The following is an 18149-nucleotide window of genomic DNA, read 5'->3' on the forward strand; positions in this document are numbered from 1 at the left end:
ATCGATGCGAGTCTCGAACAAGGTAAGTTGCTCCTTGAACTCTTGGCGTTGCACCCATAGATTGTGTTGGGTGGCCAACCTCTCGGTGTTGCGGAGGACTTCTCCATCCCTTGGCTCATCTCCGTTCCTATCCATGATGGAAAGACAAGAACTATGTTGTGGATGTTAGTGGAAGGAGACTACCTCGCACTCTTACCTTGGTAAGATAGTATTGAGGTAATCAACCAAGACCAAAGTAAGACCAAGTGTATCGGGACACACACAAAGGCACACGCAAAAGCTAGCAAATATGGTTTTAGGTGTGGATGGTGGAAAGCCAAAAGACGAAATCCAAAATCGAGTATGTTGTTAAAAGTGGGTAAGATGCAAAAGTCACAAGTCAAAAGCGGTGATCACAAAAGGCATACACAATGTGGAACACACACGTGGGACAAAATGGGGTTAGCGCGACGGAAAATGAGCACGAACAAAATTGGTCCTAACGAAGACTACTAGCTCGGTGTCACGCTAACGCAAGAGAGACCGTGGCTTGGTTGCAAAATTGAGAAGCAACAAGATTTGCGCAAGACGCCTCTCTTCTCTTTTCTCTCTTTTGCTTATAAGCTTTGGACTCTTTTGTGTATAGGTGTCACTCACACTCTTTTTCTTTTTGTTTTTCTCTTTTTTTTTGTATGCTTAGAAGCTTTCTTTTTCTCACTATCTATGTAAGTATGTCACACTTCTTTTGCCTATCTTTTCACAACGAGCTTCCTTCGTAGCTTTGCTCAACACACGCACACCCTCACGGTCGGGACGCTTGCGCAATCCTTCGCAACACTAGAAAGCCACTCTCGATAGGAAAGGTACGCAAAGGAAGCTAAGGCTACAAGTTAGGTGCAAGTTATACCACTTGATGACGGTGGCCGACTAACTTGAACTTGCTATGGTGGAAGGTGTCAAATGAACCGCTTGGATCCTTGGGGTGCCGTCGTCGTAGATGATGTTGCGGAAGTTATCTGAAATGGCACACACTACGAAGTCCAAACACAAGGGGTTAGTGCCAAAACGAAAAACGAAGTTACCTGTGAAAAATTCGGCCAGGCGGAAGTTCCGGTCCTGGGGGGCGGAACTTCCGGTCCGGGGGCGGAACTTCCGGTCCTGCCGGCCGGAACTTCCGGTCGCAATCAGATCTGCGGGCTGTTCTTCGATTTGGGTGGAAATCCGGGCCGAAAATCTTCGAATTCGTGGAAAATTTGGCACTAGAAGCTGTGGGAAGGTGGGGAACTTGTAGATCAACACCAAAGACAAGTTTCTATTGGATCAAAACCACTCAAAACTCAACCAAATCACAGATCGGTCCAAAGGCAATTTGGGCTATTTTTTGGAAAATTTTCTAGAAACGAAATCGGGTGGGTGGAGGGTCAAAATCGCGGTAACCAAAGGCTGCTGATACCATATGATGCGATCTAAGATCGAGGATGTGGCCCGATCTCGCGATTCAACCCAAAGACCAAGGGGAAAAGGTGGGAGAACGTGAGGAACACGAAGAACACGAAGAACACGGTACTCACGCACGCACACCAACCCGATACACCCGATACTTACCCCCGTGACTCGGTAGATCACGCCAATAGAATCTCCAAGGAAGAGGCACGCGGCAGAATTCCCGGAGAGAGATTGGTGTTGGAGAGAAGGGGATTGATAAGGGAGAGAGAGTGCCTTGCACTAGAATCTCACTTAGCAATTCACAAATCAACAACAAGAGTGCCTTGATTACAGAGGGATGATACCCAAGGGAGACTAAGCTCAAAGTTAGGTTTGAGTTCTAAACAAGTCTAATCTCAGATCTGAGCCAACTAGGCTATTTATAGTCGGGGGCGAATGGGTAAGTTACACGCTGAAAAGTAGTGCTGTGTTGAAGTTCGCGGTGGCGGAAGTTCCGGCCGACTTGGGCGGAAGTTCCGGTCAGGGGCGGAAGTTCCGGTCCTGGAAGGCGGAAGTTCCGGCCCTGCCGGAAGTTCCGGCCAAGTTCCGGTCAAGTTCCGAAATTAGCCCATTTCCTTGCAGTAACATCCAGGGACGTTTTGACGGACTTTCGGAACTTGGGCGGAACTTGGGCGGAAGTTCCGGGTGGGCGGAAGTTCCGGTCCCTCGGGGCGGAAGTTCCGGCCGGCTCCTCTTCTCTGGGCGCTGGACGGCATCTTGGCAGCATCTGGGAGGAATCTGGCCGGAAGTTCCGGTCCTGGAGGGCGGAAGTTCCGGCCTGTGCGCTGGAGCTTCATCTTCATCATTTCCAGCTCTCTCTCCATTGGCTTGGACTCCATGGCTTGTGTCTTGACCGATGTACCTGATCGAGCATAGTGTATTTGCATGAAGTAGCAAGCCATCCAAGGGGGTGTCAAAGGCATAGGTAGAGAGGAGCGAATTCACCTTATCATGTAGAGCTTTAACTCGAGCCCTTGTCATTGGTCCACTTGGGGGACTTGTCGGTCTTGGTGAGGAGGTGTCCGAAGGCCACCCCGCATCACGTTGTATGCACTTGTTGATTCTATCACACCCGATCATCACGAGATGCTTCGAAACGACAAGTCTTGGCAACGGTGCTACTAAGGATGAACACTTTATTATCTTGATATTTTAGTGAGAGGGATCATCTTATAATGCTACCGTCGCGATCTAAGCAAAATAAGATGCATAAAAAGATCAACATCACATGCAGTTCATATGTGATATGATATGGCCCTTTTGTCTTTGCGCCTTTGATCTTCATCTCCAAAGCACGGGCATGATCTCCATCATCGTCGGTGTAGCGTCAAGGTCAATGGCGCCGTCTTCATGATTGTTCTCCCATGTAGAAACTATTACAACTTCTTTGAAATACTACTCAACATGAAATTTAAAGACAACCATAAGGCTCCTGCCGGTTGCCACAATACAATAATGATCATCTCATACATGTTCATCATCACATTATGGCCATATCACATCACCAAACCCTGCAAAAACAAGTTAGACGTTCTCTAATTTGGTTTGCATATTTTACGTGGTTTAGGGTTTTCGAGTGAGATCCAATCTACCTACGAACATGAACCACAACGGTGATACTAGTGTTGTCAATAGAAGAGTAAATTGAATCTTCACTATAGTAGGAGAGACAGACACCCGCAAAGCCACTTATGCAATACAAGTTGCATGTCGAGCGTGGAGAAAATCTCATGAACGCGGTCATGTAAAGTTAGCCCGAGCCGCTTCATCCCACTATGCCACAAAGATGCAAAGTACTCAAACTAAAGACAACATAAGCATCAACGCCCACAAAACCATTGTGTTCTACTCGTGCAACCATCTATGCATAGACACGGCTCTGATACCACTGTAGGGATACGTTGCATAGAAAACAAAGTTTCCTACCGCGAGAACGCAATCCAAGCCAAGATGCAATCTAGAAGACGGGAGCAACGAGGAGATGATCGAGACTCACCCTTGAAGATTTCCAAAGCCTACAAGATGAGGCTCTTGTTGCTGCGGTAGACGATCAATTGCCGCTTGCAAAAGCGCGTAGAAGATCTTGATCATGGTGCCACGATCGGGCAGCACCTCCGTACTCGGTCACACGTTTGGTGTTGATGAAGACGACGTCCTTCTCCCCGTTCCAGCGGGCAGCGGAAGTAGTAGCTCCTCCTTGAATCCGGCAGCACGACGGCGTGGCGGCGGTGGCGATGGAGAACTCCGGCGGAGCTTCGCTAAGCGTGCGGGAGAGGTGGAGGAGGTGGGGCGGCTAGAGTTTGGGAGAGGGGGTGGCCGGCCTCTATGGGGTGCGGCCAGCTTGGTGGCTTGTGTGGTGGCCGGCCCCCTCCCCTATGCCCCTCATTATATAGGTGGAACCCCAAGTGTTGGACTACAAGTCTTCGAATAAGACCCCAACCCAAAACCTTCCATGTAGTAGGGAAACCTACCCAAGGTGGGACTCCCACCCAAGTGGGATTCCCACCCTTCCATGAAGGGGGGTGGCCGGCCCCCTTGGTGGAGTCCACCTTGGACTCCCCCCTCTAGGGTTGGCCGGCCATGGGGAGGTGGAGTCCCTCCGGGACTCTTCCTTCCTTAGTGATTTCTTCCGGACTTTTCTAGAACCTTCTAGAACCTTCCATAAATGCACCGGATCATTTTCAAACTTATAAAATGACTTCCTATATATGAATCTTATTCTCCGGACCATTCCGGAACTCCTCGCGATGTCCGGGATCCCATCCGAGACTTCGAACAATACTTCGAACTCCATTCCATATTCAAGTTCTACTATTACAACATCAAACCTTAAGTGTGTCACCCTACGGTTCGCGAACTATGTAGACATGGTTGAGAACTCTCTCCGACCAATAACCAATAGCGAGATCTGGAGATCCATAATGGCTCCCACATATTCAACGATGACTTTAGTGATCGAATGAACCATTCACATACGATACCAATTCCCTTTGTCACGCGATATTTTACTTGTCCGAGGTTTGATCATCGGTATCACTCTATACCTTGTTCAACCTCGTCTCCTGACAAGTACTCTTTACTCGTACCGTGGTATGTGGTCTCTTATGAACTTATTCATATGCTTGCAAGACATTAGACGACATTTCACCGAGAGGGCCCAGAGTATATCTATCCGTCATCGGAATGGACAAATCCCACTGTTGATCCATATGCCTCAACTCATACTTTCCGGATACTTAATCCCACCTTTATAACCACTCATTTACGCAGTGGCATTTGATGTAATCAAAGTACCTTTCCAATATAAGTGATTTACATGATCTCATGGTCATAAGGACTAGGTAACTATGTATTGAAAGCTTATAGCAAATAACTTAATGACGTGATCTTATGCTACGCTTAATTGGGTGTGTCCATTACATCATTCATATAATGATATAACCTTGTTATTAATAACATCCAATGTTCATGATTATGAAACTAATCATCTATTAATCAACAAGCTAGTTAAGAGGCTTACTAGGGACTTCATTGTTTGTTTACATAACACACATGTATCAATGTTTCGGTTAATACAATTATAGCATGGTATATAAACATTTATCATAAACATAAAGATATATAATAACCACTTTTATTATTGCCTCTTGGGCATATCTCCAACAGAAAATACAGAAAACCAGGGGAAAACAAGGAAGAAGAAGGTTTGGGGGCCTGTGCAAGCAACAAGGCAAAGCTCTAGCGTGGACAGGTCCATGAATGTGATGAAAAAGGCTATTGAGTATAAGAAGAGGAATAATCTAGAGGAACCTAACAAGAAGATGAAAGGTATAATGCAGTCTAATACTTTTCAGTCTCTAGATGTTGATTATCTTGAATCTTTGGCTAGAAATGTGGGTATTGATATATCTTCTATTAGTGCTAGTGGTAGAGCAGAGGAAAATCTTGCTGTTCAATCTAGGATGCATAGTAGTAATGAGTTCTCTTCTATGAGTAAGTTGGTAGATTTTGAGATTCCTAGGGAGAGTTCACCTCCTGAATCTCAGTATGCAAAATTATTACCTAGTAATGGAGTTTTAGCTATTACTCCAAAGAATAGAAATAGGGAGTGTGCTGATAATTATGAGGATGAATGAGAGAAGTGGATAGAGGTTATTAGGAAGTCTCGGGGCAAGCACCCCAGGAAAATATTACAATGTTAGTTTCCTTTTTTAACATTAGAGGGACAACTGCTCCAGGAAGGAAAAAGTGCCTAGAGGATACTGTTATTCCTTTAAAAGTTGATTACATTGGTTTCCAGGAAACAAAAAAAGAGAAATTCTCTAAATCCTTCCTTAAATCTATTTTAGGGAATAGGAATTTTGAGTGGATTTTTTTGCCTACAGTTGGTACTGCTGGGGGTATTTTAGTAGGTATAAATAGTGACATTTTTGAGGTTCTTTATTGGAATATTAAATATCTCTCTGTTAGTACAACTGCTAGGATTAAAAGTTCTGGTGTAGATATTAGACTGACTACAGTTTACGGCTCCCCTTATGAGGAGGGTAAAGATGCTTTTATTTCAGAATTACATGAGTTGTTTTTAAGCTGGGATGGGCCTGCCATGATTGGTGGTGATTTCAATATGGTCAGGTCTCAAAGTGATAAGAGTAATGGTGTTATAGATTTTAAATGGGCTGACAAATTCAATGCTTGGATAGATATGTGGGCTTTAGTGGAGATTTGTTTGGCAGGTAGATCCTTTAGTTGGAGTAATAATCAAAGTAATCGGATTATGAGTAGGATTGATAGGATTTTTTGTAACACTAGTTTTGAAGCTATGTTCCCTTTAGGGAATGCAAGGGCTTTACCCAGGTTGGGGAGTGATCATACTCCCATAGTCTGGGATTCTGGGGAGGCCACTACTCCCAAGAAATTTAGTTTTAAATTTTAAAAATGGTGGAGTACTAGAGTAGATTTTTTAGATGTAGTAGTTAAAGCTTGGTCTATCCAGGTTCATAGTAGTAATCCACTTGATGTCTGGCAAGCTAAAGTGAGATGTTTAAGGAGCTCTGCTAAAGGGTGGAGTGAAAATATAGATGCTGACATTAGGAAAAGGAAAAAATCCCTTATGGAAGAATATGATACTTTAGATATTAAAGCTGAGAGCCAGGAACTTGTAGGTGATGAGGCTGAGAGGTTTAAGAAAATCCTTGCTGAACTGAGTTCCTTTTGGATTATTGAAGAAATAAAAGCTAAACAACGTTCTAGAGATAAAGATATTTGTGAAGGGGATAGGAATACTGCATATTTTCATGCTTTAGCTAATCAAAGAAGGAGGAAGAAAATGATCCATGTCCTGGATGGTCCTGAGGGCCCTGTAACTGAAATGAAGGAAATGTTAGAGATAGCTAAAAACTATTATAAGGACTTGTTTGGGGCTGAAGAGAGACCTGATATTAGCCTGCTAGATAATTTTTTCCTACCTGAAGAAAAAGTAAATTTAGAAGAAAATGATATGTTAGGGAGTAGATTTACTTTAGAGGAAATAAAAGAGGCTGTCTTTGGTTCATATGCTGATGGAGCACCTGGACCAGATGGTTTGTCCTTTTTCTGCTATCAGAAATACTGGGACATTATTGCTCATGACTTATTGAATCTGTTTGATGCCTGGTTTGATGACAAGTTGGATATTTTTAGGTTAAATTTTGCTATGATTACTTTGATACCTAAAGAGAATGATGTTAGAATTATGAAAAAGTTCAGGCCTATAAGCTTACTTAATTGTAGTTTTAAGATTTTCTGTTAAATTTTGACAAATAGATTGGCTAAGATCATAGGGAGATTGATTTCTCAAAATCAATATGCCTTTATTAAGGGTAGATATATACTCGAGAGTGTGGTTACTGCACATGAAATTGTACATGAGGTGCATAGGAGGAAAATGGAAGGTTTTGTTTTAAGATTGATTACGAAAAATCATATGACAGGGTGAATCTAGATTTAATGTATGAGGTCCTGCAACTTAGAGGATTCAGTCCTTTCTGGATTAGGCTTATAAAACAGTTAACCGCAGGTGGCTCTGTTGGTGTGAAAATTAATGATGTAGAGAGTGATTTTTTCCATACTGGCAAAGGATTAAGACAAGGGTATCCTCTGTCCCCTGGTCTGTTTAATTTTGTAGTGGATGTTTTCTCTAAAGTGCTTCTCAAAGGTGGCAATGAGGTTCTAATTAGAGGTCTTTGCCCAGATTTTGTCCCTGGAGGAGTTGTTTGTCTTCAATATGCTGATGATACTCTGCTCTTCCTTGAGAAAAGTAATAGTATTGCAACTAATATGAAGTGGTTTCTAACTTGTTTTGAGCAAATCTCTGGTATGAGAATTAACTATCATAAGAGTGAGTTGATACCTATTAATGTAGAAGTGGAAGAGTGTGCTACCTTCTTGGAGACCTTTGGTTGTGTGTTAGGATCTTTCCCAATTAAATATCTAGGGATTCCTTTGCATTATGAGAAATTAAAAAGGGAAGATTTACAGCCTTTGATTGATTCTTTCTTAGGTAGGTTAGCTGGCTGGAGAGGGAAATTGCTGTCCTCCGGAGCTAAAAGGGAATTAGTTAGGTCAGTTTTCGCTAGTATTCCAATTTATTTGCTATATTTCTTTAAATTTACCAAATGGGCTTTAAATCTGATTAATACATAGTTGGCTAGCTATTTGTGGAATGATGAAGAAGGGAATAACAAAATTCATTTAGCTAATTGGTCTTCTGTGTGTATGAGAAATGAGTTTGGTGGCATGGGTATCCCTCATTTGCAGGATTTAAATCTATGTCTCCTAGGATCTTGAATTAAGAGATATATACAGGGGGAAGGAACTCTGTGGAGGAAGTTGATAGACAACAAGTATAATACTAGGATCCCAATATAATTTGTTGTCATGATGCACATCCATCAACCTTTTGGAAAGGGGTGATCGGTGCTGCAGAAGCAGTAAGGTTTGGGTATAAATGGAAAATAGGAAATGGTAGAAGTGTTAGATTTTGGGAAGATATTTGGTTTGGTAATACTAATCTAGCTACTCAGTTTTGGGACTTGTATTTTATCTCTAATCAACAAACTAAGACTGTTAGTGAGTGTGGGATGAAACAAACTTGAGGTGTGATTTTAGGAGAACTTTTACTGATGATATGATGGCACAATGGCAGGAACTGTTAGCTATAGCTGAGACCATAGTTTTTAATACTGATGAGGACCAACTTATTTGGGCCTATGAAACATATGGGGTTTACTCCTGAAAGTCTATGTATGCTCTAGTGAACTTTAGGGGAGTGACTCCAATTTTTTTACCTGCTGTTTGAGATTTAAAAATACCTCCTAGGATTCAGATTTTTCTTTGGCTGCTGTCACAAAATAAAATTATGACTAGGAATAATTTGAGAAGGAGAGGTATTCCAAAACCAATGAAATGTTCTTTCTGTAAAGATTTTGAAAGTGTCCATCATCTCTTTTTTGATTGCATTGTTGCTAAGAAAATGTGGGCTTTGGTTGATAGGGTTTTTAAGCATAAAGTAGGAAAGTATTTGGATATAGATAGTAGAGGGCTCTGTAATAAAAAGTTCTTACAATTCAATTTCATCTCTTCTGCTGTTTTGTGGGGGATTTGGAATTTTAGGAATAGTTTAGTGTTTAATAGACTCACTTGGCTGGATTTGAAGCAGGTGTGGAGAGTGATTCTTTCCTATCTGAGAAATTGGAAAGTGCCTTTCAAGGAGCAGTCGTGGAGGGAAGTGGATTCCTTCATGGAGCACCTGTCGAGCAAGATCAAAGCATCACTGGAACTGGCACCGAGCTGAAGTGCACTAACTTCGAGTGGATCTCCTCCTGGGCTCCTGCCTCCAAGCTTGCTCATGGAGGGAGGGCTTCTCTGGCATACCTGAAGGAACATCCAGAGGAGGATGCCGCGGTGCATGTTGTGCTGTAATATGCCATCAGTTCTGCAGTCTGGTGTGTAATAGGTTTAGACTCCTTAGTTTTGCTTTTGCTCTTTCGTGCTGGTGTGCCGAAGAGGCGGTGGGTTTTTGGGGTTTTAGCTATTGAAAACTTTAATTCTTGGCGTGCTTTTGTTGGCGCTGGGGTGCAGCTGGTTCAGTTTGCCCTGGAGGGGTGGTTGATGAGTAGGATTAAGACTTGTGTTTCAGTTGGGTTCAAAAAAGCAGTGGCTTTTTGAGGGCGCGTTTTGGGTGAGTTTGTTTTTCTCCTTGTGTTGAACATTGGTTTCGTTTATTATATAAATGGAACCTGGGAGGAGCTCCGTGAGAATCTAAAAAAATTGAAATGCCATGGCCTATTAAAGGGATGGCGTATTATTTAGTGTTGTGCATAGATAACTAATCACCTCTGCTAACTATAGCCCAACCATTCCGACCTCATAATCACTACGTGACAGGTAGTCATCAACATTCTTTCATAGTACTATACTAGAAAAAAAAAGTGAAGAATTGCTACATCTATCGGTCGACGTGCTTCCAAATCCCATTCCCATCCAGTCTTCCTTCACCGTTCGGCTCATCCTAATACAAGTATACAACCACACGTCCACACCAAAAGATCCAAGACAAAGTTTGTAGATTCGATGTCAAGCATTTGATACAACGACGTTGCCGTCATAGTTGCTGTGCTGGTCCAGACTTGGTTAGTAGCAGGGGAATGTATGGTAGACGTGGCGTGAGATAATTCCGCTAACGATAGCCGAAGCATTTCGAGTTTTCGACCTCATAAATTTGCACCAGGTCAGGTGTGTGTGGTCAGCAAATTTTTTCATACACGAGAAAATTGATCTATCAGTCCATCTTGCGTCACTTATATTATGGAACGGAAGGAGTAGTTCTGTTGTCAAGAAGATTTGCCTGCGTACGTCGGCGCATCCATGGCTTCTACGAGAGATGAGCCGCAGCAACAACCCCTGCACATCCTCTTCCTCCCCTACTTCGCCCCGGGGCACCTCCTTCCTGTCGCCGACATGGCCGCGCTATTTGCCGCTCGCGGCGCTACGTGCACCATCCTGACCACGCCCGTCAACGCCGACATTATCCGGCCGGCCGTCGACCGCGCCAACGACGCCAATCTCGACGTTGCCGATTCTCAGAAAGTCGTCATCTCCGTCCTGCCGTTCCCCGACGTCGGGCTCCCACCGGGCATGGAGAACATGAAGTCGATCACACCATCCCACGGAGTAGCCTACATTGTCAAGTTCGTCCATGCCGCGCAGCTTCTCCGGGAGCCGTTCGACCTGTTCCTGGCCACCAGCCGCCCCCGCGTGGACGCCGTCGTGACCGACAGCTTCTTCGCCTGGTCCGCGGACGCCGCCGCGGCGCACGGCGTCCCGCGGCTAGTGTTCCTCGGCAGCAGCGTGTTCGCGCGGTCGTGCAGCGAGAGCATGCTGCGCAACAACCCGCTGGAGACGACGGCGAATGGCCGCGACGATCCTGACGCCCTGGTTGCGCTGCCGGGGCTGCCGCACCGTGTGGAGCTAAGGCGGAGCCAGATGCTGGACCCCGAGACGCGGCCGGAGGAGTGGGCTTTCTACCAGAGCAGCAATGCCGCCGACGAGAGGAGCTTCGGGGAAGTGTTCAACAGCTTCCATGAGCTGGAGCCGGATTACGTGGAGCACTTCCACAAGACGTTAGGCCGTCGCGCGTGGCTCGTGGGACCGGTCGCCCTAGCCAGCACTGATATGCCCGTCGCGGTGGAGAGCTCCGGCTGCTTGCCGTGGCTGAACACGAAGCCGGTCGGCTCGGTGGTGTACGTCTCCTTCGGCACGCTCACCAGTTTCTCCATTGCTGAGCGTCGCGAGATCGCCCGTGGCCTTGCCCTCTCCGGGAAGAACTTCGTGTGGGTCCTCGGTGGCAGCGACGACGACGACCCGCCGGAGTGGACGGCTGAAGGCTTCGCCGAGCTGACAGGCAATAACAACCGCGGCTTCCTTGTACGAGGGTGGGCGCCGCAGACAGTCATCCTGAACCAGCCGGCGCTGGGTGGGTTCGTGACGCACTGCGGGTGGAACTCGGTGGTGGAGGCCGTGAGCGCCGGTGTGCCCATGGTCACATGGCCGCGGTATGCCGACCAGTTCCACAACGAGAAGCTCGTCGTGGAAGTGCTCAAAGTGGGTGTGAGCCTTGGCGCCAAGGACTATGCGTCTGCCATGGAGACCCATGTGGTGATCCCTGGCGAGGTGATCGCTGGGTCCATCAAAAGATTGATGGGAGACAGTTTGGAGAGCAATAGCATACGGAACAAGTCTAAGGAGCTCGGTGTGAAGGCTAGGATCACGGTGGAGAAAGGTGGATCTTCTTACGATGATATTGGGAGACTGATGGGCGAGTTGATGGCCGGTCGGAGTGCTGTCAAACATTGAACTTAACTAAGAAAAGCTTGGCGCAATGGAACCACATTGATTACAGGAGATGCTAGGCGATGTGTGAGGCAGCTAAGGGTTGCATGGTTTATTGGTGCTGTGGTCTTAGTTTTTCTTTTCTTTCCTTTTTTTTGTTGAAAAAGCATGAAGCTTTATTAGGAAATTTGGGCCATATCGCCCATCACAACGCTGGCAACATGTACCGGTGCATCATCATCCCAAATAAAAGACTCATTGGCACTACATGATTTACCCAAAATAGCAATTTAATAGGCCACTTTATTGGGGTCGCGTCTACATGTTGGATCTTAAAGTCATCAAGATTTGCAGCCAGATGAGAGAAATCCGGACCATGTCTATTCAAGACCAAAGCAAGCACTTAGGAATCAGTCTCAAAAACCAATTTTATAGCGCCGAGGTACACTGCTATGTTTTTTTTAGACTGAAGGCTCGAACAGAGCCCGGCTTTAAATTAATGAAACCACACCATACAACCGAAGGTTCAAGATACAACTCACACCGAAAACGCGAAAGATAACACAGTTCACTAACTAGCACATCCAAATGCCCCAACATTTGGAGAACACAAACACACAGTCATAGCCATAATCCAGATACATGCTAAGATATGATAATGACAGCTAAGAATGCTATGTCTGCATCCTGGAGGAAGTGTGGAGCGTGCGTAGTCTGTCAATGGTCAGCTCCACAGCCTCTCGGTCCTGTCTCCTAGCCACTTGCTTCCACACCTGTAGATAAAGAGACATTTTGTATATGCAATCAGCAGGTTGACTAGGGAAGCGCCCCTCAATGGAAAATTTGTTTCTAATGTTCCATAGGGTCCAGCACAGCGCCGCACAGCTAATCCAGTAGACCCGTTTAGTTTGGCCTTTGTACGGTTGAAGCAGCCTATAAACGTCCGCCAAGCACGTGGGGTTCCAGGTACAATGCAGTAATTCTCTAACCGCACTCCACAAGAATCTGGCTAGGACGTAGGTGAAGAAGATGTGGTTTGTGTCCTCCATCTCTCCACAAAGGGCACATCTCCCCGAAGATGGGCCCCTCCTCCTACGAATATTGTCATTGGAGGGAAGGCGTTTACGCACTAGCTGCCAGAGGAAGATCCTGATCTTGAGAGGGACAGCGATCCTCCAAAGCACCCCATAGTGCTTCCGTGTCGTGCCCTGGCATAGCCTGAGATATAGGGATCGTACAGAGAACTCTCCAGAGGGTTAGAGAGACCACCGGATCACATCTCGCCCGGCCCTCAGACCCACTGTCTGGAGATCCCTCCGGATGTCAGTGAGCTCCCTGTGCTCAAGCCTGCCAAGCTCCCTGCGCAAGGGGATGTCCCAATACCCGCCGGCTGCGGCTTGCGCCACCGAGGCCTCCGGGTCTGTCGTTATGGCGAAGAGGCCTGGGAATCTCTCCCGGAAGGGTCTCGGTCCTAACCACCAATCGTGCCAGAACCGGGTCGATGTCCCACTTACCACCTGATGCTTTGTCCCCAAACAAAGCACTCGCTTGATCTTCTGAAGCGTGTTCCAGAATTGTGATCCTCTTGGGTGTGAGTCTACCCAGATGTCTCTACCGTTCAGGTATTTGCCGCGAATGATGTCCGCCCACAATCCCTGAGCGCCAGTCATGATTTTCCAAACCCATTTTGCCATGAGACAAACGTTCATGAGTTTGGTATCCATGATGCCAAGTCCCCCCATGGACTTGGGCATACACACCGCGTCCCACCTGACCCAATGATATTTCTTCTTTGGGCCGTTAGCTTCCCAAAAGAATTTCGCGCGATGTTTGCGAAGGACGTCGTGTATGCCGTCCCCAAGCATGCACACCCCCATGGCGTGTAAGGGCAGGCTAGACAGGCAAGCGTTCACCAGGATGAGGCGTGCCGCCGAGGACATGAATTTACCCGTCCACGGGTCTGCCCGTTTAGCCACCTTTGCTGTTAGCGGACCCCAATCCGCGGCCGTAATGGCATGGTCGGAGATAGGAAGGCCAAGATATGTGAAGGGAAAGGACCCTTGCTTGCAGTTAAGCATGTTGGCAATCCTCTGCTTCTCCAGGTCCGAGGTCCCCATGACCATGACCTCACTCTTATGGAAGTTAATGCGGAGCCCCGACATGTTCTCAAAACAGAGAAGGAGGAACTTCAAGTTGGCAATAGCCAGGTCCTCCGGCTGAATCATGATGATCGTGTCATCCGCATACTGTAAATGTGATACCCCTCCCGGTATGATGTGTGGGATAACACCCTCAATGTGTCCCGCAGCAAGAGCTCTGTCCAAAATCGCGGCGAGGGCCTCGGCCATGAAATCGAAGAGGAGGGGGGATAGCGGGTCCCCTTGACGCACGCCTCGCCCATTCCTAAAGTAGTTGCCTACCTCACCGTTGATGGTGATCGCTGTTTGGCCCCCCGAGACCAAACTGAGCACCCGGTGGACCCACCCTGGGTTAAACCCCTTCCGGAGGAGCACCTCCCGGAGAAAAGACCAATTGACTCGATCGTAGGCTTTCTCGAAGTCCAGTTTCAAGAAGACTCCCCTAAGTCTCTTGGATTTTGTCTCATGGATGATCTCCTGAAGGGAAATAATCCCCTCATGAATGTGTCTACCCTTAATGAAGGCCGTCTGGGTTCTACCAATGTATCTGTTAGCTATGGGGGAAAGCCTGATCGCAAACGCTTTAGCAACAAATTTAAAGATAACGTTGATCAGCGCAATCGGGCGGAATTGGCGAATATCCTCCGCCCCCTGAACCTTGGGGCTGAGCGTAAGCACCCCAAAGTTAAGTCTCGCGATATCCACACGTCCCAGTGCAAAGCCGTTAAGGATGGCCAAGATGTAGGGCTTGACCAAGACCCAAAATCTCTTGAAGAAAATGACTGGGAACCCGTCCGGGCCGGGAGCCGTGTCAACCTTCATACTCTTGAGCACCCCGTCCACCTCCTCCCCTGAGAAGGATAGTATAAGGTCCTCGTTCTCAGCGTCCGAAACCCGTCGGTCCGCCACCCAGGTATCCTGCGTTAAGGAGAACAGCCTGTTCTCCCCTTCCGCCCCCATAAGGTTGCGGTAGAAGCTATAGATGTGCTCCTGCAGGTCCCTGCTCTCAGTGATGATCCCCTGATCAGTCACCAGACGGGAGATGGTGCATTTGCGTCTGCGCCCATTGGCAATCGCGTGGAAGTACGCCGTATTCGCATCCCCATGGAGGAGCCAGGACTGGCGTCCACGCTGTCTCCAATACTCCTGCTCCATCTTGAGCAAGTGGGTGAGTTGGCCTTCCAGATGATACCTCAACGCCCAGCCCTCGTCGTCCAGACCCGTGGTATCTGCACGTGTATCAAGGGCCTGAATCCTCCCGAGGATGTCCTCCTTCAGGTCCCGGTCAGCTTTCCCAATGTTGGCTCCCCAGCCCTTGAGGAATTGCCTCAGACCTCCGGAAACGTGCTGCCAGGCATCAATGGGATCTAAGAAGGGGCCCCCCAGTCCCTCCAAGTTGTGCCACTTGGCCGTGACCAAATCCCCAAAGTCCGCGCGTTGTAGCCAGCCCTTCTCAAAGTAGAAGCGTGGGGCACGGCGTCTAGCGTCCTGCCCAGAATCCAGGATCAGAGGAGCATGGTCCGATCCGATGATCGTCAGGCCAGTGAGGGAGCATAGGGGAAATAACATCTCCCAGTCGGTGGAAACCAACACCCTATCAAGGACACTCCTCACCGGGTTCAGCTGTTTGTTAGTCCAGGTGTATCTGGCTCCGCCCCTGCGGATCTCGCGAAGTGCAAGGTCAGCGATACAATCGTTGAACCTGTGCACCCGCGGCCAGTGGATGTTGTCATTGGATTTATCTTCTGATCCCCTAATCAGGTTAAAATCGCCGCCAACCACCAGCGGAAAGGGGCAGGCGTTGACGGCAGTCGACAATTCCCCCAAGAATTCGTCGGAAAAGCGGTGGTCCGCCGGGCCATAAACCACGAAGACCGTCCACATAGTGTTAGTGGCTAATTGGAGGATATCCACCCTAAGGAAAAACCTCCCCTCCGTCCAGGCGATTGCGTCGAACGTGTCCTCGTTGACCCCCACGAGGATCCCTCCCGAGTGCCCCAACGCCGGGAGGGAGTGCCAAGCAAATTTCCCTTGTGGGTCAATCGATCTCAGGTCCGTCTGCGAGAATTCGCGTTTGATCGTCTCCTGCAGATCCACAATGTCGAGATGCTCTCGGGCTAAGAGTTCCCGGATCTGTGGCTGGCGCCCCGGCGCGTGATAGCCACGAATGTTCCAGAAGCCCGCTCTCATGGCGCTCCTGGGCACCTCCGTCCACGACGGGTGGCCAACCTGGTCTTGCTCCTGCCCCTTGCATTGGCGTGGGGGGCAGTATCCATGTCGTGTGAAGGATCAGCAGAAGCCTCCCCACTCACCACGACAGCCTCTGCCTGAGCGGTCTCGATCGACTCAGCAGGAGCCTCCCCCAACAGGGAAGCCTCACCGGCCTCACTATGGGCCCGGCGGGCGGCAGCAAACGCTAATGCCGCTTGAGCCTCTTCCTTGGCGCGGATAAACGAGATAACGTCTGTAGCCGTCCCCGATTCAACGGAGAAAGCCAGCCCAGCATCGTGCGCCACCGTCTCCAGGTGCTCATCCAACACATCCCGCAAAACCACGAACTCGGAGACAGAAGGGGGAGGTGGGATCGTACCTGTCGGGTCGAGGTTCTTAGCCGCGGTGAACTCCTGGGCGCGCTGCATGATGGGGATAGCCGACGCTGGACCCTGGAGCCGGGCACTCTTGCGCGCCGGGCCAACCGGCACAGTCCTCGTGCGCCGAGCCCGCGGCACCGTCGCCTCGCTGAGCACCGGCCTGCGCGCGAAGTCGTCCGTGTCGTCCGTGTCGTACACTGCTATGTCGACGCGGCTGTAGCCAACGCGTGTAGCCCTGCATTGTAAGCGTCGGCGACGTCAATGACCTTGCCAGCTCTAGCAGCTACAATCGTGTCTTTGTGGTCTCATACAACAACTCTCCAACTTGTTTGATTTTTACCTGGATCTATTTTTTCAATAAAGATAATAATATATTAAACTCGCAGAAATATCAATTACACGTAGCCTCTACAACAGTGCAGTACCCTAATAGTAATACAGATGCATACAACCAAAAAAAGATAAATGCATAAAAGAAAAATCCCTCTACAGTGATCTATTCCTTCTAACAACGGACCAAAACACCACCAAGACATCAACAAAAATCTATCATCACCAAAAGCGACACCTCCAAGGAAGAAACATTGCACACACGCGTCATCGCCCTGATCAATGATCATAGGTTTTCACCACGGAGAAGTACGCACTAACAAAATAGTGCCTTCAACAAAGCCATTGGTAGGCACAACCAGTTAAGGCCAGACCTTGGGTTTTCACCCTACAAGTTAAGGCTAGAACTTGGGGGAATCGGGATCTATTTTTAATTTGACTAACCCTGCTAAGGATAAATGTCTAAGATATATATGTATATGCCCTGACTAAATTTGACCTTCGTATAAATTGTTTCCGTCAAAATCCTACTTTAGGTCAAAATTTGCCTTCATGTCAAACTTCGACTTCAGGTCAAAATCCGACCTAAGGTCAAAATCCGGCATCATGTCAAAATCCGACATCAGGTAAAAATGTGACTTCAGGTCAAAATCTAACATCAGGTCAGAAAACCAACATAGCCTAAGTTGGCAAAATTTTATCCCGATAAAATGGCATGAAGACTATACACCGGTATGAGACAATGCCCATGAAGGCCACATATTAAATCTGCACATGTTGGCAAAATGAGAACCCGGTAAATGCCCGTGAAGGCTATGTGACAATGAAACTGCTAAAGTTTTAAAATCGGATCCCGGTAAACGCCCATGTAGACCAGACATCGACATAGCCCAAGCTAGCAACATGTCAATGAGACGTGGCCTAAGTTGGCAACATGTCGATTCAGCCCATGCAGGCATTCTACTCTTAAATGTGGCAAGACTGCCCGGCCAACTAGGCCACTCCAAGAGGCAACTCTTCATTGACCGTCCGATGCAGTTGGCCGTACTAGTTTTTACCCAAGCTTTGATTCACCGTCGTTGGATTCATCTTCCTTGTTTCTGACTTCTGTCTTTGCACTCTGTCCCCATTGACTAATAGGCCCGTGTGGATGTGGGGCTTCTTGTTTGCGACTCTGGGCGTCCCATGCAGTCGTCGCTTGAGCGGTTGAAGTGCGGTGAAAACCTAGCATATCCATGGATTGAGAGCACCCAATCCC

General features: G+C 47.6%; 1 protein-coding gene across 1 annotated transcript; it reads left to right on the forward strand.

Annotated features, from left to right (window-relative positions):
- The first annotated feature begins 10257 nt into the window (after positions 1-10257).
- LOC127299367 (anthocyanin 3'-O-beta-glucosyltransferase) lies at positions 10258-12099 on the forward strand. The gene has a single exon (XM_051329321.1). It carries the CDS (start codon positions 10369-10371, stop codon positions 11854-11856), a length of 1488 nt encoding a protein of 495 aa, XP_051185281.1. The 5' UTR covers positions 10258-10368; the 3' UTR covers positions 11857-12099.
- The last annotated feature ends 6050 nt before the right edge of the window (positions 12100-18149 follow it).

This window comes from Lolium perenne, chromosome 5 (assembly GCF_019359855.2).
Source record: "Lolium perenne isolate Kyuss_39 chromosome 5, Kyuss_2.0, whole genome shotgun sequence".
NCBI classification, from domain to species: Eukaryota; Viridiplantae; Streptophyta; class Magnoliopsida; order Poales; family Poaceae; genus Lolium; species Lolium perenne.

What these genes read in the sequence shown, in the direction of transcription:
- LOC127299367 (XM_051329321.1), top strand. Translation starts at nt 10,369, where the DNA reads ATGGCTTCTACGAGAGATGAGCCGCAGCAACAACCCCTGCACATCCTC.